The sequence below is a fragment of the Natator depressus genome, chromosome 11 (assembly GCF_965152275.1).
Source record: "Natator depressus isolate rNatDep1 chromosome 11, rNatDep2.hap1, whole genome shotgun sequence".
NCBI lineage: Eukaryota > Metazoa > Chordata > Testudines > Cheloniidae > Natator > Natator depressus.
The window spans coordinates 76,139,057-76,166,569 of record NC_134244.1 but is presented as its reverse complement, the minus strand read 5'-3'; the positions used below and the strand labels follow the sequence as shown (position 1 = coordinate 76,166,569).

Genomic DNA, 27,513 nt, shown 5'->3' with positions numbered 1-27,513 from the left:
AAGAAGTGTGAAGTATCGGTCATGTTTTTGTGGACATTTTAAAATGTGCACTATCATTTTTGTTAAAATTGACATTTCACCTTGTGCTGCTCCAGTTGCTGAGTTAGTTGGTCAAGCGTATCCCTTCTCTCTTTTTCACTTGCCTCTTCGAAAAGTGTGACCGAGGAGCTGAGCAGAGAAAAGGAACTTAGAAAATTAACTTGAAGACTCACTTTATAAAATATAGAATTAGAAGAATGTATTGATTCTTAAGATATTAGAGTATAGGTATGTACAGACCAGAATCTAGTCAAACACTCCTGAATAACCATTTCAGCAAGAAACTGTCTGCATCCATTACTAACTTCCATCCTGGGGTTTCTGACCTCCCACCACCAATCCAAATACAACACACAAAGCCTAAAGTCTTTTCTAGGAAAGGAAAGTTGAGTGTGTTTTGTCACAGATGAGATTAAAGAAAAAAAACAGTCATCACCTGATATCTAAAGGCTGATCTTGACTAATCTCTGACTCCAACAAAGAGTATTCCTTTAATTCTTGCAGCCTCTGATGCAGCAGAGTTAATTCTTCTCTGTAGTTTTCTTCAGCTGCCCCTAGTTTCTCTTCAAAATAAATTCTCAGTTGTTCCAACTCAGTTTCATGTTCGCTTCTTCTCTGCTGCCGCTGCTGTTCAAAGTCTTGCTTTAAACGTTCTATTTCATCCACATGTGATGTGCGAGCCAGAAGCTGTTCTTTTAACTCTGAGTAGAAGATGGAAAAAACAGCAATACCTTTAACCTTGTTTTTAATCAAAAAAAAAAAAAAAAACCACCACACACACACTTTGGACTCCATCATAGATCCTATGAAGATGAACCATATTTTGGATGGGGAGAAAAGCACAGAACCCAACAGGCAGCATCAGGAGTCATGTCTTCAAAGACATAATGCCAATGCCTCAACATTTTTGGGGAAGGTTAGCAGAGCAGGTCTTGCTACACCTTACACTGAGTACAAATTAAGGGGTGAGGGAGCAGAGAAAACATAGCCATGTCCCCATTTACCCCACTCTTAGGCCTCGTCTACATCTAAAAGGTTAGACTGATCGAGTAACATCATCCAGGACTGAGAAAAAAATTGCACCATGGATGATGTAGTTAGGTCAACCTAACCCCAACTGTAGCTGCAGGTAGGTCAATAAAAGCATCTTCCATCGACCTATCTTCCTCCTCTCAAAAGGGTGGATTACCTACATTGACAGGAAAACCACTTCTGTCCCTGTAGTAAATGTCCACACTACAACGCTACAGCTGTGCACAGCAGCATTTGTGTTGCACACATACCCCCAGTATTCTGCACCAAAAAATTAAAAATTCTGTGCCAAAAAAGTAAAAAATTTGGCACACATTTTAAAATTCTGCAAAGTTCTGCATATTTTGTCAAAACAACACAATATAATCACACCATTTTCAATTATTGCTGACAAGTATTTTGAAATAAATTACCAAAATAATTAAAAATGGTCTGATTATATTGTTATTATGTTACTATGTTATTTTGACAAATAAATATGCAGAACTTTGCAGAATTTTAAATTTTTAAATTTTTTGGTGCAGAATTCCCTCGAGAGAATCAGGGTTCTGTGTTGAGCAATCTGGGTGCAGGCAGTTTGGTGAGGGGTTCGGTTGCAAGTGGAATCTGGATGCACAGGGGTTCAGTGCGGGGTTCTGGGTGCATGGAGAATTGGACTCTGCAGGGGAGACCAGGTGAAGGTGGTTAGGATTCAGTGGGGGTTGGTAAGGTTGGGTGCAGCAGGTTGGGGCTCAGGGGGCTCTCAATGCAGGGGGTGAGGCTCAGCAGAGTGGAGGTTCTGGGGGGGGATTCTCGGTGTGTGGGTGGAGGGAGGGGTCATTGTAAGGGGAGCTGCTCCCCATCTGCCCAACCCCCCCGCATCCAACTCCCACCACTGAGCCAACTCCCTCCCTGCACCTGGAACCCCCACCCCACCAAGCCTCACCCCCCTTCACCCTGACCACCCCTGCCCTCCCGCGGTGCAGAGCTTCCTGAAGCCAGGAGAAGTTTCTGGGGGTTGATTTGACCCAGCCCCGGCTGCTCTGTGCAGGGAGAATTTAGTCTCTGTTGTCCTCCTCCCCCCATCCACCCCCCTGGCCCAGACGGGACTAATGTCCCTGGCTCACCAGAACCTTCCCAGACCCTCCCCCCCATGATTTACCTCTCCCCCAGCTGCAAGAACAGAGGCATCTGACCTGCTGGGGAGGAGCACTGGTGCAGCATCTCTTTGCTTCCCCACAGAAACCATTTTCTATCAAAAGTAAAGACAATCTGTGGGGGGGCATTTGTCTGCTGCACCGTAGTGGTGCAGAATTCCCCCAAGAGTACTCCAGAAACTACGCCTCTTGAAGTGAGTTAGCACTGCAGTCAGCCAGCCCGTCTCCCTTCCTTTGTGCTCTTCAATGCTGGGAATGGTTACGGAGAGGCAGTGTCACCTAGTGGATGGAGCACTGGACTGGGATTCAGGAGACCTGGGTTCTATTCCCAGCTCTGCACTAGCTCAGTGTGTGACCTTCGGTAAGTCAATTTCCCTCTGTGTGCCACTGTTTTCCCATCTGTAAAAGGGGGATAATGATTCTGATGACTTTTGCCAAGCATTTTTTGATCTACTGATGTCAAGCATTATATAAGAGCTAGGGATGATAATGATGCAGAGTCCTGCAATGGGGGTTGAACCCTACACCTTCTAATGCTCCTATGCAGCAGGAATAAGAAGAATTACTGTAACTGCTTTGAACTAAATTGATTTACCCCAGAAACAGCCTTCCTAGCACAAACTACTTTGAAAAATGTAAATCCAACAATTAAACTTAAATATAATCTTGTCAAAGGACTTGCTTTGCTGATAGATTGGCAAAGTGTGGACAACCCCCCCCCCGGATCATGTTAAAATGTTAGAATGCAATGGCTCTGTTGAGTACACAGTGGTCAGGATTCTGGTCACCTAGAAAGATAGGATAAACTGGCTTAACCCTTGTGAAGGATAACTGTCTTCAATCAATTACAGTTCTTGTAGGAAGCCAAGAGAATAGTAGATGAAGGAGACTCATAGGTTTCTGTATACATGAACTTTCAGAAGGGCTTTGTTGAAGTGCCTCACTAGCGGCTGTGATAATTAGGAACTGGTAAAGAGGTAGAAAACAAAGGACAGATTAGTCGTGGGATGCATCATGGGTCAATAGGAGGACCAACTAATTAGAAGAGGGAGCGAACATCAAGGAGGCAAAGTTGCAGACAATTATTTACATTACTCAAGAACATAATTTCAGAGGGACCTACGAAAGCTAGATACCGGGAAACAGGGCTTATGGAATTCAGTATGTACTGGAAGGAATAATTCGAACTCTAACCAAATGCTGATGTATTCTAAAATACAGCTGTCTACTCAGGAAGAAAACATGGGTGTCCCTGTGGACAGCTGAATGTGCTGTGAGAGGGGGCGGGAAAAGGACTATCTGAGAAAAGAATACCAAGGGAGGAAAAATAACTTTTGAAGTGGTAATGAGAGTGGCCCATTTCAGGCAGCTGACAAGAAGGTGTGAGTAACAGTAGGTGGAAATTAGTATTGGGAAAATTAGGTTTAGGTTTTGTAATGACCCAACCTCTCCCAGTCTTTATTCAGACCTAATTTGATGGTGTCCAGTTTGCAAATTAATTCCAATTCTGCAGTTTCACACTGGAGTCTGTTTCTGAAGTTTTTTTTGTTGAAGAATTGCCACTTTTAGGTGTGTTATTGAGTGACCAGGGAGACTGAATGTTCTCCGACTGGTTTTTGAATGTTATGATTCCTGATGTCAGATTTGTGTCCATTTATTCTTTTGCGTAGAGACTGACCGGTTTGGCCAATGTAGATTGGGAGAACAAGGGGATTGTGGGGGCATTCCTCCTCCCTCCCAGTGGATCTTCTAGGGATGAAAGGACTAAGCATTAAAATGACCACCTGAATACTAATGAATCCCTTTAATTTTAAGATGTAATTCCAGAATCCTTGTCCACCTCAATTCAAATCTACTAGAAAACCCTATTTCAGCTTCAGAACTAATCTAACCTGTGCCTTTGTTCAGATTTTAAAGGGGGCCAAGATCAGGGTAATGATAAACAGCCAAATGACAAGTGTTATAGATGGGCAGTAGGGATTACTGCCATCAATATTTCGTGTTGATTTAGATCTTTAAAAACCTCCACATATCGTACATAATACTAGTTTGTCATAACCATGTGTTCCTATTGCTGCTATCCTCTTCCTCCCTCACCTTCATTTGTTTGTTACACCACATTGCAGCTCATCTTAAATTTGATTTTAAGATTTAAGGGACATGGGCTGTATTTTACTACCTGTTTGTAAACTGTCAAACACTACGGGTCCTCTGGTTCCTAATGCAACATAGACAGGTAATAGCAGTGGCAGTGACAGTAGCAGTGATGACAGCTCAGCTGCAACTTCAACTTTGGCACAGATACCACCACACCATAATTTGATACAATAAAATTGTATGGCTCCTCTGCCTTCATACTTCAGGACAAATTATAAACCAGCAGAACAGGACTGAAACTTTTCCCATAGGCATGGTATTGCCTACTTGAGTGTTTTAAACCTTATTCTGAAGCATCTGGTACTGGCCAGAAACCGAATTAAATGGACCATTTGTCCAATGCTGTGTGGCAACTCCTGCTGTATGCTCCTGTGACTGAATGCCTGTTCAATACATTTTGTTAAAAATTGTTTCACACGCAGTGTTGTTCTATGTGAGCTAAGGCAAGAACCGTAACCATACCACTTAGCTCCTGTCGACTTGTTCGTGTGCTATCAAGCTGAGACCAAAGCTGTTTGATTTCTTCTTGTGATCGAGTTTTCAATTCTTCATATGTGGCCTGAAGTTTCTCCATCTATGAAAGATGCATTAAGAATTTGTTTGTTTGTTTGTTTTGTTTTAATAGCTGCCTATTTTCATGTCTTAGAAACAGTTAAGCTGCTAATGGGCGGAAATGCTAAGTACCATTCAGACCCTGGGCTCACAGCGGAGGCTTGTGAAGACACTGAAACACCTAACTCCTCTACGAATATCCCCCTAATTGAGACAAATGAGGGAGCCATCTGTTTGTCATGCCACTTATGTCATGACTTGTTCTCCACATTCATAGTCTCACCAAACAACGGAGAAAAATATAGGAATCAGTAACTGAAACTATATTAAATAAGAACTAAGATAAAGATTTGATTAAATTGCAGGAAGGGCCACATTAGTAGATCTAGCAATGTGTTACACAGAGTTAAATCCAGCTTAAAAAAACCTACGAATACTAATCTAATATTGATTTGGGCTTCATGCCCTTAATTTTGGTATAAAAAAAACAAAACAAAAACAAACAAAAAAAACTTACATCATGCTATATTTCCCCTTAAAAAAAATCTAAATTTTAAATACAGAAGAGTGGCACACATTATTTAACAACACTTGTGGCTCCTAAATACTATGCCACTTACCTAATTCATACCAAACATTCAAAACAAAAAATCTTATTAACCTCCTGCTGCATCTCCCGTTCTCTTTCCTTGCTTTTCCTTTTCAGGTTTGCTAGACATCGGTCATGTTCCGTCTGCAGCTGTTCACGGAGTGTTGGAATTGCCATCTGGTGTTCGTTCTCCAGATTTTTACATTTCACTACAAAACAAAGTTAGTGCTGTTATATTACTAGATCAGACTTTTTTTTTTTTTTTTTGGTGAACTACCTAATGCAACATCAGTTTTGTGACGAATTAAAGCACAAAATAATGAATCCAGGCCAACAAGCTAATAGGTTAGCTAACTGTAAGTTTAAGGCATTCTCTATCTAGGTTAATAACTGACAGGGCCGTTACAACCTTGTGAAAGGAACCAACTGGCTAGCTCAGTACAGGCACTTATACCACAGTAATCAGCACGCTAAGAACTTTAACAGTAAAGAAATGCAGCAGGTGGAAACTTGGTATTTCCACACAGAGCCTTATGGTCCACTGTGTGCAATGCCATCAACAGGTGGTGAGGTCCTCAGGGAGGACACCAGAGGTGGCTACCTGAAGATGAAACATATGTAAGAGACAATACCATAATAAACAGCAGCAGCCTTAAATGCACAGAGAACACATTTCTCCAGAGAACCTCCCATTCACAATGTTGCTGGCAGCCAGGACTCGAAAGGCAAGGAGAAATAGTTGGCCATGGGACGGGAAAGCACTTCTGCTACCAACATAAACAGTTGCAGAAAAAGGAAGGGAGATAAGGACAGATGCACTCACCTCAAACAGAAAGGAGCACTTGAAAGATTCAGGGCAGCTGGAGTCACTCCCACCATCTAAGTGAGCTCTCCCTAAGCAAAATGGACCTGCCACCTGCTTCTCCTCAACAGATCTTTGCTCTGCCACAGAGAGGGAACCCTGCCTGCAAGTCACTCCCATCCAGCCACAATGCAGTGACAGAAATGATTCTGTCACATACAGATAGCTGGACTCTGCACTCTGGGGGAACAAGTAAAGGATCAACAGGAGACTGGATAGGAAGAAACTCATAGGTGACTTCCTTCACAGCAGCCAGAGAACTGCTAGCAGGATAGCAAAAGCATCCAATGCTATACATGAGTAACAGGATGGAACTTATATCTCAGGGCTGGTGTTGCTGCATGCCAGCCGGCACAAAGTTCCCCACTGCCAGTTACCCTGAAGCCAGCTTTCCATTTATTTGCAATAGTTGCCATTTCCCCCACCTCTCACATATTAGGTACCTCAGAGGACATATGGCTCCCAAACCAACTGGCCAGCTCTCCCTGCTTCACCTCATGTAAGCACAGTGCAGGAGGTACTGGGTGCCAAGTTCTCCACAGGATAAATTCTTTGTACTCCTCAGGCTGCTGCTATATAAGGCAGTGGGCCTATTATATTCTCGGAAGGCAGCAGCCTCTGATGCTGCTGCCAGCTATGCCTCCTGCTGATAGAATTCTCCAAAGGCAAGGGCTTCAGGAGCCCCTCACACTCACATTTCAGACTCCTAAAAGCAACAAAAATTTTCACACATGTGGTCATGTATTCATCCTGGCCCTCACTTTTCTGAGTAATGAGGCTTTCAGTTACTCTGCTGTTTAAGCAAGGTAACTTTTGAGACAATTATTTTAAAGAATTGCCAAAATCTATCATACATCCATATTGTTAAGATCCAAACAGGAGTCTGGCTGTTCAGAATACTATCTGGAAATCTTTAAATCAGGCAAAACACTCACTGAAATTAATGGAAGTTTTGCCTAATTAAGAGACTCACAGACTATCATAGACTTTAATGTCAGAAGGAACCATCATGATCATCTAGTCCAGGGGTTCTCAAACTTCACTGCAACCCCCATCTGACAACAAAAATTATGACACGACCCCAGGAGGGTGGACGACAGCCTGAGTTCACCTGAGCCCCACCACCCTGGACAGGGGGGCCAAAGCCCAAGCCCAAGGGCTTCAGCCTCAGGCAGGGGGGTCTGTAACCTGAGCCCTGCCACCCAGGGCTGAAGCTCTCGGGCTTCAGCTTCAGCCTCAGGTAGTGGGGCTTGGGTTTCAGCTTCAGATTCGGCCCTCAATTGACAGCAAAATTGTAGCTTGCAGTCTTGTTGTAGCTATGTTGGTCCCAGGATAAGAGAGACACAATGTGGGTGAGATATCTTTTATTGGACAAACTTCTACAAATTGTAGGCACTTGCATTTTCTGATATTTGTGGGGAAAATGCATTCTGGGTTTTCACCTTAAGTTTGCTACAATTACAACTACACATTAATATAAAGACTGATAAGCTACATTGGCTAAAGAAGTAGTCACTTTGTAATTGCTAATTTCTGAACAATTATGCGTCATTGGCATGGTTCTAACTGCAAATGTTAAAACTGAAAAATTATTGCTGTTTTATATGCACTGTACAACTCCTAAAGTTACTCTAGCCAGCTTTGAATCCCTCACGATAAATATCTTGCAACAAAGCTAATACTTTCCAACACATAACACTTACTTTCCGCCTGCTCTTTTTTAAGAGACAGACTCTTCAGCTCTTCTTTAACTCTTTCTAGTTCCAATTTCAGAGTTTTCTGCAGTTCACCCATTTCAGTCTGATGTTTTTCAGATAGCTCCTCACGGATGTTTTTTAAACATGTTTCGGTCTTCAGTGCACAGTCTCCTTTAAGAGTCTAACAGAACAGGATAGGTGCATTAGTAAAGCAGTTAAGAGTAATATTTTACTGCTTCTTTTTATTTTATATTGCATTTATTTGCCTTTCAAAAATGTTATAATAGAAAAGGGAAGAGATCATGGCAGCTTTGATTTACAGTACAGTTTTATCTTGTCCAGTATACAGTATGGAACTTATACCTCCAGGGTCTGGATGTGTTTCTTTTCCATTTCCAATTCTATTTTCTTCCTCTCATCTGCAAAATAAAATTCTGTTTACTAAACAAACTAGTAAGAAACAATTGGATCTAATGACATTTTAAAATATGGAAAGACCTACTTTATTTTAAACATCACATTCAAGGCTTGAATTAGGAGGCACATAGCAGTATGATGTACCACCACCTCTCTCACGACTGCTCTCTTATATGCCAGAGTGTCAGCTCTTATTTTATAGGAATAAGTGTCTAGCTTGTTTCAGTTGCAAAGAAAACCATGGAGATGTAAATTTAGTGCAACTGGTCCAGCAATGTTTGCCCAAGTCCACAGAGAGCATGACACCATTAGAGAGGTGTAAAGTGCCCCATTCATTTACGTAGTGTTAACTTAGATGCCCAATAATAACATTTCAGATACCAACTTTGTTAACTACTTCACTGTGCAAAGAATGCAAGAAAGAGGCGGAAGAATCATATTGCTAAATTCTGCACAAATTTACTGAAAGTGGCATCTTATTTTAACCAGAGGGGGGTGGGCTTGGGAGTGTAATCCCATTTATATGTTCCTAATCAAAAAGGAGCTCAGCAGAGGACACAGATATATGCAAACTTCACTTGGGGGGAGGGGCAGCCCAAGGAGTTCAAAGAACATTCATGATCATATTTTGAATGTCTACATGATGCAGTGCAAGAGGCAGACTGAGGTCTTAAGCGGATGGAGCTTATTTTGCCAGTAGAACTTGGGAGAGAACACTTACTGTCCCCCCTCAATTCTACCCCTGATCAAAATAATATTTCAAGCTTCTACTCACATGTCATAAGCCTAAAAAAACAAGCATCATGTGTGTGGAAGGGAAATGGAAACATTCTTCATCTTCCTTTTACTATCTAGCAGCCAGAGCCACTACATAGCTAACGTTTCCATCACAAATTTGATTTCAACCCTTGCGCCCACCACCTCCCCCTCTGAAATTGTAGTGTATAAAAATGTGCTGAGAGATTTTTTTTCTAGCAAATTCTAAGTAAATCTGGAACACTTTATCTAATTTATCACATAATTGAATTTTTAAAATAGACTTGTTCAGAGTCTTAAAAATCTAAAAAAGAGAAATAGTTTACTGAACTCATCTAATAGCGATCTAGTGCATAGGACCAAAGTTTAATTGATAAAACCAATTTAAAGAGCTATATACATTTTAAATATCATCATCAGAACGGGTCAGTGGAAGTTGCAAAGCTAATTTCGGCTCATCAGTAGCTCCAGAGACAGGAGCAGAAGCAGGAGGCAGCAAATAGTGAGAAAAAGTACCTCACTTTCGGAGTCTCCGACACAGAGCATGGGGGACGGACGATGATGCTATTTTTTTGGATCACTACCTGAAGGCCGCTTTTCCCCCCAAGCTCTCTCTACCCCCTCCTCCCAACCACATCCCATTCCTCAGCTCTTTGCATAGCATCTCCTACGGTCTAAAGGAAAAGAGGGAGAGAAACTGGAGAAAGCAGAGGGCTTGAAGGGAGGATACTGGATGATTTTCCCTTCCCTCCTTCATGCTAGCCTCCTGAAGTCTCCAGCAAGTGAAACCCAACAGCAAACCTGAAGAGGACTGTCAGCATCCTTTCACCACCACTTTCAGCAGTCTTAGCATCAAAGGCTGAGGAACAAGCTTAGGCTTGTTAAAGATTAAGAGAGAGAGAGTCCTAAGGCTCAGCGGCTGACCACCACTAGTCTCGTAAGCTTCACATGGGGATGGGAGTCCTAGCAAGCAGCTACGGCCAAAGGAGGCACTTCTCAGCAGAACTACCCTAAGACACACTGGAGGGGTGTGTGTGTGTGTGTGTGTGTGTGTGTGTGTGTGTGTGTGTGTGTGTGTGTGTGTGTGTGTGTGTGTGTGTGTGTGTGTGTGAGAGAGACACACACACACACACGTTATGCAAACTTTTCCTAAAGAAGAAATCAATATTTCTCTCTCACTCTGCCCAATGAAGATGCACTTGTCCTCAAACAAGTCTCCTGCATCATCTATACCCAAAAAACAGTTGAGGACAGGGCATAGACTTCAATCCTGACACACACTGAAATTCCACAATGCAGAAGTCTTCCTTCACCATAAGCATAAGGGACCACTTCATTGAACTGAGAGAGAAAGAAATCAGCTTCCTCAGTATTCTCTGATGGCACCTGTAGGCCTCAGCTGTTTCCACGAATTGAGACAGCTGCCTGTTGGCTCTCAAACAAATTGTCATTGCCGTTCAAAGAAGGCAATGACTTGCTCAAGGAATTATCACCTGTGTCAAGAAACACCAGAGTGGCATGTAGAAGCACAAAGAGCAAAACCTCAATGCAATTTCAGCAATTCCAAGTCTAGCTGATTATCTCGATGGTGTTGAAACAGTCCTGTAGAATCTTTCACCAAACCTACGCCACCAAGGGCGGCACTGATACAGATTCGTAACTCATCTGGGACTCTTGACTCTGGCTCTCCAGCTGAAGCTTTCAGTACCTTCCAGGCAGACTTCTCACTTAATTTCCAGGTATTGGGAGGGGAAGCCAGGAGAATTTTCAGGTACTTGCTCCGAAAAAAACAACAATGAACCTGGTGCTGACTCAATGTAAGGCAAAAGCTTATGGGGTACAACTGGTAACAGCAGCTGGCACCAACCAAAGTCTGATCCGGAGCAAAGCATACGAGTTGAAATTCAAAGTCAAAGAAACAGATAATCCTAATACTAAGCGTCAGAACACCAAGAGTTTCAGAAATAAATATTGAAGAGGACAGATGACTGAAGAACCAGTTGTTTAAAAGGATATTTCTGGGAGAATAAAGGTTGACAAGATGACAAAATGTGATGCAGCAATCTAGGAGGTCGTCTTCTCTGAAGATGTTTAGAAAGAAAGAAACTGCTGATTGACTGGAACACCAGTCTATAGGGATGACATAAGATGATCATGCTGGAACCAATGAGTTTAGAAACCTGAGTTTGGAGAAGGCCTTCAACCTACGAATGGGCAACTATCACAGCTATATCTTTCAGAGTAACAGCCGTGTTAGTCTGTATTCGCAAAAAGAAAAGGAGTACTAGTGGCACCTTAGAGACTAAGTAGAGTGGAAATCTATAAATTGGTTAGTCCCTAAGGTGCCACTAGCTATATCTTTGGAGATCAAGTCATTCTCTCTTGCAAAGGGCTTTATAACTGAGGCAGGCCTAAATCCCTTGAACATATAATGCCTAACCCTGTTCCTACTGCAGTCAATGCCAGTTTTCACAGATTTCAACAGGGACAAGGACAGGCCATAGGACAGACAAAAAGAGGCTATGTTTACACTATGGGGAATATAGTGGTCCAGCTACGGGACTGTAGCTCCACTGTCATAGCCCCATAGTGTAGATGCAGAAATGAGGTTTTTGTGTAGCTGTAAGAACACTACCTTCCTAACCGACAGTAGCTGTGTCGATCATTCTTCAAGTCAACCTGGCTGCATCTACAACAGGGGTAAGGTTGGCATAGCTATGATGCTCAGGTGTGTGGATTTTTCACATCCCTGAGCTTCACAGTAATGCCAACGTAAATTTTAAGCGTAGACCAGGCCTGAGAATCTCCCCATCAGAAATTGTGTGGCAATCAAATGCTCAGCAGTTGCATGATCAGCCCCCTAAGTTCCAAGTTCATAATACCTAGTTCTTGTTGATATTTCAGTGCAATTTCTTCTTTTTCCTTCAGATTTTGTTCTTTAATATGCTCCAACTCAAACTGATGTCGGCTCTGTAGAATTGCTACTTCCTGAGCACGCTTATCATTGAGCATCTCCCGTAACTCCACAAGAGCAGTTTCCTTCTCTTTTCTCAAGTTAGACTGCATCAACTCCAACTGGGATGTATGCATATTAGTTAGACTTAGTCGTAAACCTTCCAACTCAAGATTGTGCAGTGTCTATAGTGGGAAGGGGAAAAACATGGTTTAAGTGAAATATATTACCATTTTTCTATACCAGTTTCAATTATATACACCTCTATATTTATTGCTAGTCTGTTATTTTCATATAAAACATATTTATGGCTGGAAGTGGAATAGCAGAAAAACTAGATTCTAGTTCTGATCTAGCTTGCAGAAGCTTTTTATTAATGAGTACAGTCTTTACTATCTCTCCTTCCAGCAGTAAAGTCTGTTTGATATTGTATCCAAACTGTTTGCATTTTCCTCCTCTTAAGTTTATCTACTGATAGAGAATGCCTGCCAGCAACCTGCCTCCCTGCAGCATCTTCAGAAAGGTATGAAATGTGAAAAGGAAACTGCAAAAATACACATTATTATTGTCTATAGCATTGCTGCAAATTTCCACTTTTATCCTTTGAGTCCATCACAGTGCACCATACCTCACAAAGCTGTCACTGGCTATCATTTGATATTACAGTAGAGTGAATGACCAATATCTGAAGTGTTGAAATAGAAACAATAATGTAAATATACTTTACTCTTGTGCTGCTCACCGATTCAGTTCTGAACTATCCGTTAGCAGTAGGAGCAACTAAGCTTTACAACGGATTATAAAGTTTCCATTCTACGTATATACAAATACATATAGCCAATATTTAGGGATTAGACAAAAAATAATTGTATCCTATGTATTTCTAGAATGAATGGGTGTTTTAAAATGGATTAAATATTTAGAGAGAAGGGAATTTAGGCCCTCAACCTGCCAAACAACATCAATGGGGCTACTCACATACATATAATTATATATGCATGTAACAGCTTGCAAGATCAGGGCCTCCACTTGTAAATTCAAGTAATGTTACAATCTTATCTGATAAAGAGTCAATAAATATGTAACAATTAAAAGGTCCAAGGACTCTTTAGAGGGATATTTGGAGTATTTTTTAATATTTAAATTCAGAGCTTACCTAGCGTGAACTCAATAACAAACTGTAAAACCCATGACAAGGGATGTGACACTCTGACAAAAATACACTCAGTATACACATTGCAGTAAAGTTGTGTGATGGATTACCTTCATGCGATTCATAAGACCATACTGAAGCAAGACTAAGTTTCAGTTTGATTTTCTGCCATACTTTGCAATTCCCAATACTGCAGCACATACAACTGCTATTCCACATTTCTAGGGGTCTAGCAACACTAGACAAAGGGCAAAACATTACCTTGCACTAGAACTTTGTGCAAACCTAACATGCAAAGGGAAAAAATGCATATCTAGTGATCAGAACACCAAAAAAGCATACTAGGCTCTTATTCTTTGCCTGCCTCTCTCCATTCCGGGAAGTTACTGCAGATCCTTATTTATATTTATGAAGATACGCAAGCTTCTTCCCTTCACAAATTTTCTAAATTTTGTCAATTTTCTAAAGAATAAGTGGTAAGACTGAGGACATTGGAGACCCTTCCATAGCAGGTGGTATCTGCAGTCCTTTTAGCGTAACACTCCCTACTGATTCTTCAAATGTAGTCTTTACAATAACACAAGGCATTCCTCCAAAGACGGCTTATTTTGTTAGAAAAGAGGCTCCTCTTTGCAAGAGAATTAACTGTAAATTGTGACAGCTAGGAAATTTGCCTAAATAATTACTGTGTATACATACTGTACCTGTGACTGGAGCTGAGCATGCTGCATCTCTGTTTTATGTGTACCTTCCATTTGTTGCTGAAGTTCATCCAACAGTTGCTGCTGTTTCTTAATTAGTTCAGCATGTAGTTCTTTCATTTCATCTTCATGTTTCATAATTAGTTCAGCAATTTCACGATCATGTTCTCGTTCATGAACCTGGAGAGAAGAACACTGTGATGCTCTGTACCTCGGGGGAACACCCTACACCCCCATGTTCATCTTTATAAAATGACTGTGTGGTATGCAATGCAAAGTTTGTCATGTTGAGTGTCTTCAGAAGGCTCATGATGCACTGAGCATTCTTGTTACAGTAATATTATAGTAATGTTATAGTTTATAATTTCATGTATGTAGTTAGGAGGCTGAAAATGTATCCACATGGCTCAAAACAAGCCCAGGCAAAATCTCTCCAAGAGCAGAGAGAGAGTTCACACCTCATCAGAGCAGGTATGGGACAAACCCAGCCCAGCCTCACAGTTTGGAACTGCGATGAGGTAAAGCTCACCTGACTGTGAAGGGGGGAGGGGGGGCAAAGTCAAGAGGGAAGAAAGGACGTGATAAAAGGAAGAGACATTTGCCATGCTCTTCCTCTATCTTCCACCTACATCTACAGGCACCACACCAAGCAACTGAAGCGCTGATCAAAGGGGAGAGCCTGGCTGAAGAGCAACCAGCCAGCCTGGGCTAGAAGTATCTAAGTTTGTAAGGACATTGAAAGTGTTAAAATCAGCTTAGAATGCGTTTTGCTTTTATTTCATTTGACCAAATCTGACTTATGTTTTGACTTATAATCACTTAAAATCTATCTTTATAGTTAATAAATGTATTTGTTTATTCTACCTGAAGCAGTGCGTTTGGTTTGAAGTGTGTTAGAGGCTCCCCTTGGGATAACAGGCGTGATACATATCAATTTCTTTGTTAAATTGACAAACCCATAGAAGCTTACAGCATCCAGCGAGCATAACTGAACAATGCAAGACGAAGGTTCCAAGGGTTGTGTCTGGGACCGGAGGTATTGGCTAGTGTCATTCAGTTGCACAATCCAAGGAGTAGCTGACATGCCAGAGGCTGTGCGTGAACAGCCCAGGAGTGGGGGCTCTCACAGCAGAGCAGGGTAAGGCTGGCTCCCAGAGTCAAGGATTGGAGTGACCTAGCAGATCACCAGTCTGGATAAAACCAGAGGGGAACGTCACAAACACAGCACAGAATTTTTACTGCATTGTGGACATTTTACACTTTTGTCCTTCCAGCATTAACAAGCCATTAGGACAGTAGTCTCAAAGTCAACAAAACTATCTTTACTCTTGCAAAAACCCAATTGATTTTCCGCCTCTGAAGAAATCATTTCATTTTGACTGAATACAACTGGACATGCAGCATCTTTCAAAAGCCTGTTACAAAAAATACCTTTTTAATTAATCCAATCTGTTCTTTTCGTTCCGCCTCCAAGTTCTGCTGTTTTTCCACCTTCTCTTTTATTTCTGCATTTAACTCTTCTATCTGAAAAGAATGATGACATTTTTTGAAACTACCATTTACCAAGCATTCAGAAATACAAATCCTTGTGTCATTATCGAGCTACCTACCTCTTCCTGGTGTACCAGATTCATTTTTGTTGTTTCAGAAAGATGCTGAGATTCCATTTTACTAATTTCCTCTTCATAATGTCTCCTCATCTCAGACTGTACCTCCTGTATGGCTTGTGCAGATTTCTGCACAGTTTCCTGAAGGTGATTCTCCAGTTCCACCTGAACCTTCTTCAAATGAGCCACTTCCTCAGTCAGTTTGTTTTCTTTCTCAGTGTATTCCATTTTTTTGGCCTGCATTTCAATGTTAAGTTTCTGGAGTTCCAAGTTACTGGATTTCAATTTGTCCTCAAATTCCACTCTTTCACACTCCAGTGCTTTTTCAAAGTTTTTTGTTTTCATATTCAGATCGTGTATATTTTTTTCAAGATTCTTTTCCAGAGCTTCTTCTGCTTTTATTAGATTCTGCTCTACAGCAAACAATCTTTCTTGTAAGGTTATATTCTCCTTAAGTGTGAGTGTTAAACTTTGTTCTTTATTATTGATTTCAGCTTTGAGAGCCTCCTGTTCTTTCAGTAATGTCTCTTCTAATATGGTTTTCTGACCAAGAAGTTCGGCCATAGTCTGGTTTTTGGCCTTCTGGGCATCAAGCTGGGCTTGCATTTGATCCCTTTGGCTTTGCAAAGCAGCTAGTTGACGTCCAAAAAGGGACTGTACCTCACTCGTTACTGAATCAGAGGCAGTTTTCTGCTCTTGAACTTCTTTTACTAATTGCTCCTGAGCCCTCAATTGCATCATCAATGTTTCTCTTTCCTGCTTGAAGTCCTTTATCATCTCCTGCCAAGTATGTGACTTAGAAGCCTTTATTCCAAGCCCTAATTCTTCAATACAAACTGTTAGATCTCTGTCTTCACCCTGCTTTTCCAGGAAGTTTATTTTGTTTTCAAGCTCTTTCTCCTTCTTTTCTTTTTGATCAAGTTCTTCTTCACAACGAACCCGTGCTTCTCGCTCCTTATTCAGTTCTAAATGTGTAATGGAAAGTTCAGCTGTTGCTTTTTCCCATTTTTCAAGAGCTTCTTGGGTCTCCTGATATGATTTGTTCAGTGCTGACTCTTTTTCACTGAGCTCCTTAAATAGCTTAACACATCTCTCCATCAAGCCAGCTCTCTCTTCATCCTTCACCTCCTTACAGTCACTTATTTCACTTTGCAGCAAGGAGTCACCTGACAAATATGAAGCAAAAGCCTCAGCTTCCAGCTCAGTTTCATCAGAAGTCCCTTGCAGAACACTGCTAACGCACTTTTGTTCATCAGGGCTAAACATTAACTTATCTGCTGTAGAGTCCATGTTGGATTCTAAAATGATGTTACTATCTAGCACAAATCTACCCTCTTCAGTGTCAAGAAGTTCAGAGTTGTCTGATATGTATGACTGCTCCTGTCTCTCAGTGGAGACAAGATATTTCGTTAATATGTCAGCATCTTCTATGAAAGATCCTAGTTCTACCATATTTTCTTCAGACGTGTTATCGGCTTCATAACTTTTATGGTCCTTCTCTGCTTTGACCTTCTTTAGATTTTTCTTTGTGTCTTCTAATTCAGCTTTAAAAGAGTCCACTCGCAAGCCATGTTGGAACTCTAGTTCTTCACGAACTAACTGTATTTCACCTTCATGCTGGCATAATTTATTCTGCATCTTCTCAAGCTCTGCTTTCTGTGATGCTGACACCTCCTGTAACAATTTTTCCTCCTGCTCTAACTTTTTTAACTTCAAATTATAGACAGTTATTTCTTCATCATGCTTATGCTTTAAATCTTTGTTATTTTTTGTCTCAAGGAGCAGCTTTTCACTTAATTCCTGGATGAAGCAGTTGAGCTTTTGGATCTCATCATTCAAATATTCCTTTTCTTGTTTAGATTCCTGTGCTTCCTTAGCCTGTTTTTCTGCATTAGTAAGCTGTAATTTGAGGTCTTCTACTAAATCCTTATACTTCAGCTCAATCTCAGACCTCTCTCTCTGAAAATCCTCCATTTGATTTTTAAGTTGCTTGCACAAGTTTTCTCTATGAATTTCAGACTCATGCAGTTTATTATTTAAATCAATAATTATTGCATTTAAATTCTGAAAATCTTCATCAGAATTCAAAGCAGAGAGTTCTCTTTTTATCTGCTCAAGTTCATTCTTATATTTTTTATTCATCTCTTCTTCACAATCCTCCTTAACTCTTAGTATCTCTTTTCTGTAACACTCTTCCAAACCAGTCCTCAAATCTTGCAACTGTCTACAAATATCCATTTTGTGATTTCCTTTCAATTCTTCGATATATTCCTGTTCTTTCATCTTGGCTGAAGCAATTTCATTTTTTAACTCCATTATCTCTGTGTCCCGGAGAGAAAGTGTGTGTTGTAGGAGAGATAAATTAGACCTTTCTGATGTCACTATATCTTGAAGACCTTTAATTGTTTCTTCTTTTTCTCCTATATCGTTGTACATCTGTTGCATTGTATTATTCAGATTCTCTTCCTTCTGTGCAAGCAGACTCTCTTTATCTTTGGTATTCTTAAAAATAAAATATTACACATGAACTAAACACCCTGCTATTTCCATTTCTTTGAAAATTCCAGTTTAACATTCTCCTCCCTTCCCTCCCGCAAGAATTTTTTTTCCCCTTAAGTGGGGGGCTTGCTGATTTGTCTATGCCAAGGAAAAAGCTGGCCCTTGAGAGTGGGAGGACTTCACACCATAAATCTATGGTGTGTTTAAAGGAAATGTGTCCACTTTTAAACTATATTTTAAAATCACAATTCCACAGTATTAGGATGAATGCATATTAGTGACTGTGGTTCCACACTAACTTTTAAAAACAGATTTTTTTCTCAATGTCACGACAGGCAAGTGTGAACACTGCACAGGTGTTTTAACTGTGCATCATCATATCTCATCATATTTGGGTTTCTTGTATGACCTCAGTTGAATTTCTTGGTTTAGAATGCTTATTTTGGGGCTATTTACAACATTCTTGTAATTCTCTCCTGACCCCCAAATCACTGATGTGTATTTTCAGCCTTCAATGCAATTTAAGGGTTTTTAATTCAGGAATTCCCTTGCATTTTAAATTAACATTTTCACTCATGAACACTAAATAAGAAACCCAAAGAGACTGCTACTCGTGATACTTCTAATCACTTGAACGTGGTTAGTATTTTTTAACTTTTAGGGCCAGATTCACCAGTGTATGCTAGCTGCTCTGTACTACTCTGAACGAGTGCTAAGCAGCCAAAGCATACTGGCCAACTAAGCTGGGTTTACAGGTGTTCTGTATCAGCAGAGGAACGCATCAGAGGGCAGAATGCACTCCTCGGTTTCCCCTTCCCTCCTGCCTTTTCTGTTGAATAGATCTAGTGCAACAGGTAGATTTTTTAGTATGAAAAATAAGCTTTGTAGCATTATTTTTGATAACTGAACATTTCTCCTTCAACACAGGCTGGCACATAAAATCTTCTATTTCAGAGAAACTCATGAAGAGCTGTCCTATTTCAAAACAGCCTCCATTACCCCTCATTCTCACTGGGACTGAGGTCACAGCCTGCCCTTAACAAGATAGCTACTGCCCCTCATTGTTCCCAATGGAAACAAAGTCAAACTGCCTTCAGGGAAGACTGCTAGGGGTAGAGAGGAGCAGATGAATGGAAGCAGTGGCAATCTTTGCTAATGACAACCTCTGCCACCAGTCTCATTCAGAAGACGACAAAATGACAACCCTTTTGAAAGACGGTGGTTCTTTGAGTGTGTGTCTGAAAAAAAACCAGTTACCTTCCTTTTCGTAACTGTTGTTCTTCGAGATGTGTTGTCCATGTCCACTCCATTTTAGATGTGTGCACCCACATGCACAGTTGTCGGAGATTTCTGCCTTAGTGGTATCTGTAGTGCCGGCTGTGGGGCCCCCCTCTAGTGGCACTCCCATGCGCTGGTATATTAGCCGCCGCCAGCCCTGCACCCTCTCAGTTCCTTCTTGCCAGCAACTCCGACCGAGGGGCAGGAGGGCAGGAAATGGAATGGACATGAGCAAAACATCTCGAAGAGCAACAGTTACGAAAAGGTAGTAACCTTTTTCTTCTTCGAGTGCTTGCTCATGTCGATTCCATTTTAGGTGACTCACCAGCAGTATCCATGGAAGTGGGCTCAGAGTTCACAGTTTAGCGGCTTGCAGTACTGCCCTACCAAAGCCAGCATTGGCCCAGGCCTGCTGAGTCAGGGCACAGTGGGATGTAAAAGTGTGGACAGATGACCAGGTGCCTGCTCTACAGATGTCCTGCATAGGCACATGGGCCAGAAAGGCTGCCAAAGAGGCCTGCCAATCGCCGGGGGAGGCACCTACCCTTGGTCGTAGCAGAAGTAAATGCAGGCAGTGATCCAAGAAGTAATTCTTCTTTGAAAGGTAGTCCGGTATCCACTCATTCTGTTGGCCACAGCGACAAATATTTGCGTCAACTTACAGAACGGCTTGATCCTGTCAATGTAGAAGGCCAGAGCCTTTCTGACGTCCAGCACATGCAGCCTGCGCGCCTCCTTCGACCTACGCGGCTTCAAAAACAAGACCATTAAGTAAATGTCCTGGCTCGAATAAAACTGAGAGACTACCTTGGGAAGGAATGCTGGGTGCGGCCTTAGTGGGACCTTGTCCTTGTAGAAGGCCATGTAAGGCGGCTCCGAGTTAAGCGCCCGAACCTCGGATACCCAGCACGCCGATGTCACCGCGACCAGGAACGCAACTTTCCAGGAGAGGAGAAGGAGGGAGCAGGAAGCCAGCGGCTCGAAGAAAGGACCTGTAAAGCTGTGACAGCACCAGATTCAAGTCCCACAGAGGGACGGGGTCCCTGACATGCAGGTAGAAGTGCTCTAGGCCCTTAAGGAATCTGGCCATGATATCCTGAGCAAAAACCGACCTGCCCTCGAACGGCAGGTAGAAGGCCGAGATGGACCTTGATCGATGAGAGGGACAAGCCCTGGAGCTTGAAGTGCAGGAGATAGTCCAAAATAAGCTGCAGCGAAGCCCGCTCAGGACAAACACCTTTGTCCGCAATCCAGCAGGGAAATCATTTCCACTTGGCCAGGTAGGCCACTCTGGTGGAGGGCTTCCTACTTTCCAACAGAATGCGCTGAACCTCAGCCAAGTACTGCTGCTCCTGCGCATTTAGCCATACAGCAGCCACGCCGTCAGATGTAACTCCACCAGGATGGGGTAGAAGACTGCAATGGTTCTGGGACAACAGGTCTGACCTGAGCGGTAGCTAGAATGGGATAGTCACCGAGAGGTCCAGCAGAATGCTGAACCAGTGTTGGCGCAGCCAAGCCAGAGCTGTGAGGAATACCCTCGCCCCGCTCAGTTTGATTTTCAGGAGGACTCTGGGTAGCAATGGCACCGGAGGAAAGGAGTACATCAGGGCTCCCAACCACGGAAGCAGAAAGGCATCCGACAGGGCTCCTCTGTCCATGCCCCCAGTCGAGCAGAAGATATGGCATTTCCTGTTCTGCCTGAAAGCGAACAGGTCCACCCGGGGAGTTCCCCACCTGCAGAAGATGGAACTGACCACCTCCGGATGAAAGGACCACTCATGGAGAGACGAGAACGTCCTGCAGAAGCAATCTGCCAAAGCGTTTTTGGACCCTGGAAGGTGAGCGGCCACGAGATGAATGTTGTGCTATAGACAGAAGTCCCAGAGCCAGAGGGCTTCCTGGCAAAGGGCAGATGACCTGGCTCCACCTTGCGTGTTGATATAGAAGACCATAGTCATGTTGTCCATCAGGACCTGAACCACCCTGTCTTGTATATGAGATAGAAAGGCTTGGTAGGCTAGTCATACCGCTCCGACTTCCCTGACATTGAAATGCAGGGAACGATTGCAACTGGACCAATGACCTTGAGTGCTGAGAGCGCTCAGGTGGGCTCCTCAGCCCAGGTTCGAGGCATCGGAGACAAGGTTCACCGACGAGGCCAGGGTCACGAAGGGAACTGCTTGTAACACCAGCATAGGATCCTGCCACCAGACGAGGGATGACCGTACACTGTCCATGCTGACCACCCGGTCCATGCTGGGCCAGTTAGGGACATAGACCAATGCCAGCAAAGCCTGAAGAGGTCTGAGGTGGAGTCATGCATGACCGACCACGTAAGTACATGCTGCCATGTTGCCGAACAGCCTCAGGCACACGATGAGGTCCACCATGGCCTGGAACGGAGTCTCGGGGAAGGCGGCCCTGGTCCAAGTGGAGTCAAGGTCTGCACCGATTAATTCTGTGTGTTGTACTGGCGTTAAAGGTTGATTTTTTTCTCGTTTATTATCAACCCCAGGTCGCGAAAGGTGGAACATTCCAGGTCGAGATGTCTCTACACCTGATCCAGAGATGGGCCCTTTATCAACCTGTCACCAAGGTACAGGTATATTTGGACCCCCCGAAGTCTCAGGTAAGCAGCCACTGGCACTATAAGCTTTCTTTGAGGTGGGCAGAATAGATAAGGAGGTTTGCCACACCAATTTGGCTATTTCGAGCACTCCTGGGTAGACGGGCAATGCCATTTTTGCCGGTGTGCTGGCCAAGATGACATTGAAAAGGTTGTCTGCCTCCTCAGCGACCTCCTCAATCTGCAGACCAAGATTTCCAGCCACCCATTTAAGGAGGACCTGGTGCTCCTTAAAATCATCCAGGGGACTGCGATGTGGGAGGTTCTGGCCACCACCTTGCCCAGGGACGATTGTGTCGCCAGAGGGATGGTGTCATCCCCTCCTTGTCGGGGGAGGGCTCCCTCGGTGCCAGGGTACAGTGCGCGGGCTCTGCTTCTTTTAAAACTCATGGCAATCGGGGGAAGTCCTGGACGACTGGAAAAAGGCTAATGTAGTGCCCATCTTTAAAAAAGGGAAGGAGGAGGATCCTGGGAACTACAGGCCAGTCAGCCTCACCTCAGTCCCTGGAAAAATCATGGAGCAGGTCCTCAAGGAATCAATTCTGTAGCACTTAGAGAAGAGGAAAGTGATCAGGAACAGTCAGCATGGATTCATCAAGGGAAAGTCATGCCTGACTAATCTAATTGCCTTCTATGATGAGATAACTGGCTCTGTGGATGAAGGGAAAGCAGTGGACGTGGTGTTCCTTGACTTTAGCAAAGCTTTTGACATGGTCTCCCACAGTATTCTTGCCAGCAAGTTAAAGAAGTATGGGCTGGGTGAATGCACTATAAGGTGGATAGAAAGCTGGCCAGATTGTTGGGCTCAACGGGTAGTGATCAATGGCTCCATGTCTAGTTGGCAGCCGGTATCAAGTGGAGTGCCCCAAGGGTCGGTCCTGGGGCCGGTTTTGTTCAATATCTTCATAAATGATTTGGAGGATGGTGTGGATTGCACCCTCAGCAAGTTTTCAGACGACACGAAACTGGGAGGAGAAGTAGATATGCTGGAGGGTAGGAATAGGATACAGCGGGACCTAGACAAATTGGAGGATTGGGCCAAAAGAAATCTGATGAGGTTCAACAAGGACAAGTGCAGAGTCCTCCACTTAGGACAGAAGAATCCAATGCACCGCTACAGACTAGGGACCGAATGGCTAGGCAGCAGTTCTGCAGAAAAGGACCTAGGGGTTACAGTGGACAAGAAGCTGGATAGGAGTCAACAGCGAGCCCTTGTTGCCAAGATGGCCAATGGCATTTTGGGATGTATATGTAGGGGCATTGCCAGCAGATCGAGGGACGTGATCATTCCCCTCTATTCGACATTGGTGAGGCCTCATCTGGAGTACTGTGTCCAGTTTTGGGCCCCACACTACAAGAAGGATGTGGAAAAACTGGAAAGAGTCCAGCGGAGGGCAAGAAAAATGATTAGGGGACTGGAACACATGAGTTATGAGGAGAGGCTGAGGGAACTGGGGATGTTTAGTCTACAGAAGAGAAGAATGAGGGGGGATTTGATAGCTGCTTTCAACTACCTGGAAGGGGGTTCCAAAGAGGATGGCTCTAGACTGTTCTCAGTGGTAGCGGATGACAGGACAAGGAGTAATGGTCTCAAGTTGCAGTGGGGGGAGATTTAGGTTGGATATTAGGAAAAAAACTTTTTTACTAGGAGGGTGTTGAAACACTGGAATGTGTTACCTAGGGAGGTGGTGGAATCTCCTTCCTTAGAAGTTTTTAAGGTCAGGCTTGACAAAGCCCTGGCTGGGATGATTTAATTGGAGATCGGTCCTGCTTTGAGCAGGGGGTTGGACTAGATGACCTCCTGAGGTCCCTTCCCACCCTGATATTCTATGATTCTTCCGCCACGGTACCATGTTCCAGTTGCAGAACCAGCTGTGCCTCAGCTGATTTGGCTGATGCAGCCAAGGAGGGCTGGGAGTACTGGACCAGCATTACCAGTACCGCCCCCCCGGATTCCAGTATGGCCCCTGCTGCGTTGGCACCGTTGCCAGAGCCACCTCCATCTCCCATGTTGCAGGAGAGTCACCTCGTCTCTGCGACAGGCTAAAATTGCAGTTCGACCCTGACCACTGTCCCTCCGGTGACCACAGTGGGGCCGTTGAGGCCTGGGTCTGCCTACAGACCCTGGTAGGCAATCGACGGGGGGCGGGACAGGTACCAGGGTGAGTACGAACAACATCGAGATCCTGAACAAGCCCTCCAGGACGGAGACTGATGACAACGAGACCTTCTGGGAGAGGGTGTTTGGAGTCTAGGCAACCTATGGCTAGACGGTCATTGGTACTGGAAGCAGCATCATGAGTCTGGAGTCCCATGACTAATAGGAGGGGATCTTGATGGAGATCTAGGCTTTCTGGCCAGCGAGCCAGGCTGTGGTGCCAGGTCCCGAGGTCACAGCGAGGGGGACTTGCGCCTGCGATCCAGCAACCTGGGATGTCCTGCCAGTCTACGTGGCAGCACCCCCGTAGTTTTCCCCTTCGGTGTTGTGAGTGGAGCTGCATCGGTCACCTGGCAAGGCATCTGCGGAGCCAGTCAGCCTTGTTCCTTAGCCACCGGGAATGCTTTGGGCACTGAAGGCCCCATCACTGGCTGTGAACTCCTGCCGCTGCCTGGAATAGGGGGCGGGTCCCTGGCCGGGCTGGTGGGTCCGACCTCTACAGTACCCCCATGAAGGCACATAGCAGGCACATGGCCTGACACAGGGCCTTTGCCCAAGGCCCCTCTCTCCTTCAGTGCCAAGGGCTTCTTTTCTTCAGCCTCTTCTTCAGCGCAGGCAAAATGGAATGGTCCAGGCCAAGTCAGGCACCGGCGGTGTGCTGCACGCCGAGGCCAAAGTGCTGAGCGTGGTGCCACGCTGGAGGGTTCTGACACCAGACGAAGAGCCACCTCCATCAATAATGCCCTCAAGCAGATATCCCACTCTTTCTGGGTCCGCAGGCGAAAGTTCTTACAGATGCGGCACCTGTCTTTCCCATGACCTTCACCCAGACACTTAAGACAGCTATTGTGCGGACTGCTGATTCGCATTGGCATGCCCCATGACACACACGGCTTGAAGCCGGGGAAGCAGGGCATGCCGGCTCAGTGCAAAGTCCCCACTGGGACTCTCTTGACTAACTAACACTATCAACTATCTATGAAACTATATACAACCACCACTAAACCAGTCAATGGATAACCACTGCTGCTCTTGCAAAGCAAGACAAGGTGCTCCAACCAACCGTCACAGGTGGTAAGAAGGAACTGAGAGGGTGCAGGGCCAGCGGTGCCTGATATACCGCCACATGGGATATACCGCCACAGCCAGCCCTACGGATACCACTAAGGCAGAAATCTCTGACAACTGTGCACTTTAGGTGTGCACACACCTAAAATGGACTAGACATTGAGCAAGCATTCGAAGAATAATGCTCTTCAGCTTCTGCTAAAAGGAGAAATTTTCATTTATGAAGAATAACGGGAAAAGTGACCATTAATTGTAAGTATTTCTTTTCAAGAACTATCCAGTGCACTAAATCTACTTAATATTTACCTCCCTACCAATTTGTGTGTAGTTTGTGTAAATGCCTGAGATTAAATCATTCAGGACAAAATATGATCTGACACAGGGTGCTGTACTGGTTAAAGGACTCACTAGTAAATTAATTTTAACTTAAAACAATTAAATGTATTTACTTGTCAATTCTTAGAAAATTTCATTCTATACTCAAAGAGCACATGCTGTAATTCTGGGGAGCAGAGTGTATTCTTCATAACCAACAGAGAAGTTGAATCCCTGCTTTAGACAAAACACTCAACTTAACTTTAATTATGGAGCCACAACCATTACCTCTATAATAAAAATAAATTTGTAGAACATTCCCCAATGGGTAATATTTTAAAGTATCAGACTGGGAATCTTAAATCGGTTGTGTTGATATAAAGTATATATTTAATGAACAAATCTATGACTCTGGAGACCAACAGAAGCTTTCACTTATCTTTATGTCTGAAGCTAACATGATTACAGATATACAATTAAGTTTTGTTCTCATTTAGACCTTAAGGGTAACTCCTGAAACATTCTTGTATAACTATAGAATAATCATCCTACACCTATACAGCACCTTTCACTCCAATGAATCAAAGCAATCGCCACACAATCTCTAACACCTCTACACATGGATCACTTCAACAACCATTGAAATGCAGCCACTTTGGGAATGAAGCATCTCAACATTATACACCAGTTTAGGTCTAGTAGCGAAGACCACCATCTACAACTGAAATTGCGGGGTGAATTTAGACAGAAAGAATGTAATGACCCGAATTTAAATGTAGTCAGGACCTAGTCATTATCTCTTAGAAAGATTGCTATCAATCCCTAATTGTTAAGATCTTGATTTTTTGTCTCATCTAAGTCAACATCTCCAAAAGAACAGTAATCCTCCCCTAACATCATGCTAAAGAATGGGTTCAGTACCACTGATCCACAGCCCTTTACAGAAACATCAGCACTACTTCATGCAGAATCTAAGTGTTCATTAGTGGGCTCTCTTCCAAAAACTTTTAAAAGCAACACAGCATAACCCTGCTTGGATTGCAAGATCACATTACAAGGCTATATTCTAACACAAAGTTAATTGTGACTGGCACATTTAAGAGAGGGGTTTTTTTACCTTTTGAGAAGACTCCAGTTTTACTGCCAGGTCATATGCTTTTTGATGCATTATCTGCAATTGAGTACTTTGTTCCTTGAGTCTGTTCTGAAACACAGCCATCTGCTCCTGGGCTTGAGATAATTCACTTTTTCCAGGAATTCTACTTTTCAGAAGCTCATTAGCCTAAATTCACAAATATTTTTTTATAGTGAGGGTAAACAAAAATTTACTCACATATATAGTAACATGAGTTCTTCAAGAAGTGTTGTCCAAATGCATATTCCACTCTAGGTGTGCATGCACCCCACAGCTAGAGATTGGAGTTGAGTTTTTTTGCTAGTGGTGTTTGTTCAGCTCATGCATGCACACCCCTACTTTCCTCATGCCCTGTTCTGAGGGTATATAGCATTGTGTGGGACCAATTGCTACTCCAGTTCCTTCTCTACTGCAGAGCCCATAATAGCATAGAAGTACTCGAAAGCAGAGGGGAAGAAAGGCAAGTCATGGAATACACATGGGCAGCATCTCAAAGAACTTCAGTTACTGTACAGGTGACAATGGAGGGTTAAGTAGGTTATAGATTGTTGTAATGAGCCATAAATCCAGTCTCTTTATTAAGTCCATGATTTTTGGTGTCTAGCAGAGTCCTATCTACCACTGATTGAAGAACTGCAGTATCAAAAGAGGTATCTGCTCTAGAAGCCTTTACCAACGAATAATGTCTAGAAGAACTGTGACTGGAACCCCAGGTGGCAGCTTTGCAGATATCCCCAATGGAAATGTTCCTGAGGGCAGCCACTGAGGCCTGGTTAAATG

General features: G+C 43.4%; 1 protein-coding gene across 2 annotated transcripts in view; it reads right to left on the bottom strand.

Annotated features, from left to right (window-relative positions):
- Window positions 1-27,513, bottom strand: part of PCNT (pericentrin) — a 243,826-nt gene that overhangs the window by 160,046 nt on the left and 56,267 nt on the right. For both annotated transcript variants that reach the window (XM_074968199.1, XM_074968200.1), the window contains exons 6-16: window positions 26,716-26,880; window positions 15,655-18,153; window positions 15,476-15,568; window positions 14,048-14,224; window positions 12,120-12,375; window positions 8,428-8,483; window positions 8,071-8,245; window positions 5,578-5,714; window positions 4,827-4,938; window positions 476-740; window positions 81-168 (exon numbers count right to left, since the gene is read on the bottom strand). In XM_074968199.1, the coding sequence (XP_074824300.1) occupies window positions 81-168; window positions 476-740; window positions 4,827-4,938; window positions 5,578-5,714; window positions 8,071-8,245; window positions 8,428-8,483; window positions 12,120-12,375; window positions 14,048-14,224; window positions 15,476-15,568; window positions 15,655-18,153; window positions 26,716-26,880 (4,023 nt within the window). The remainder of the gene's footprint in view (window positions 1-80; window positions 169-475; window positions 741-4,826; window positions 4,939-5,577; window positions 5,715-8,070; window positions 8,246-8,427; window positions 8,484-12,119; window positions 12,376-14,047; window positions 14,225-15,475; window positions 15,569-15,654; window positions 18,154-26,715; window positions 26,881-27,513) is intronic.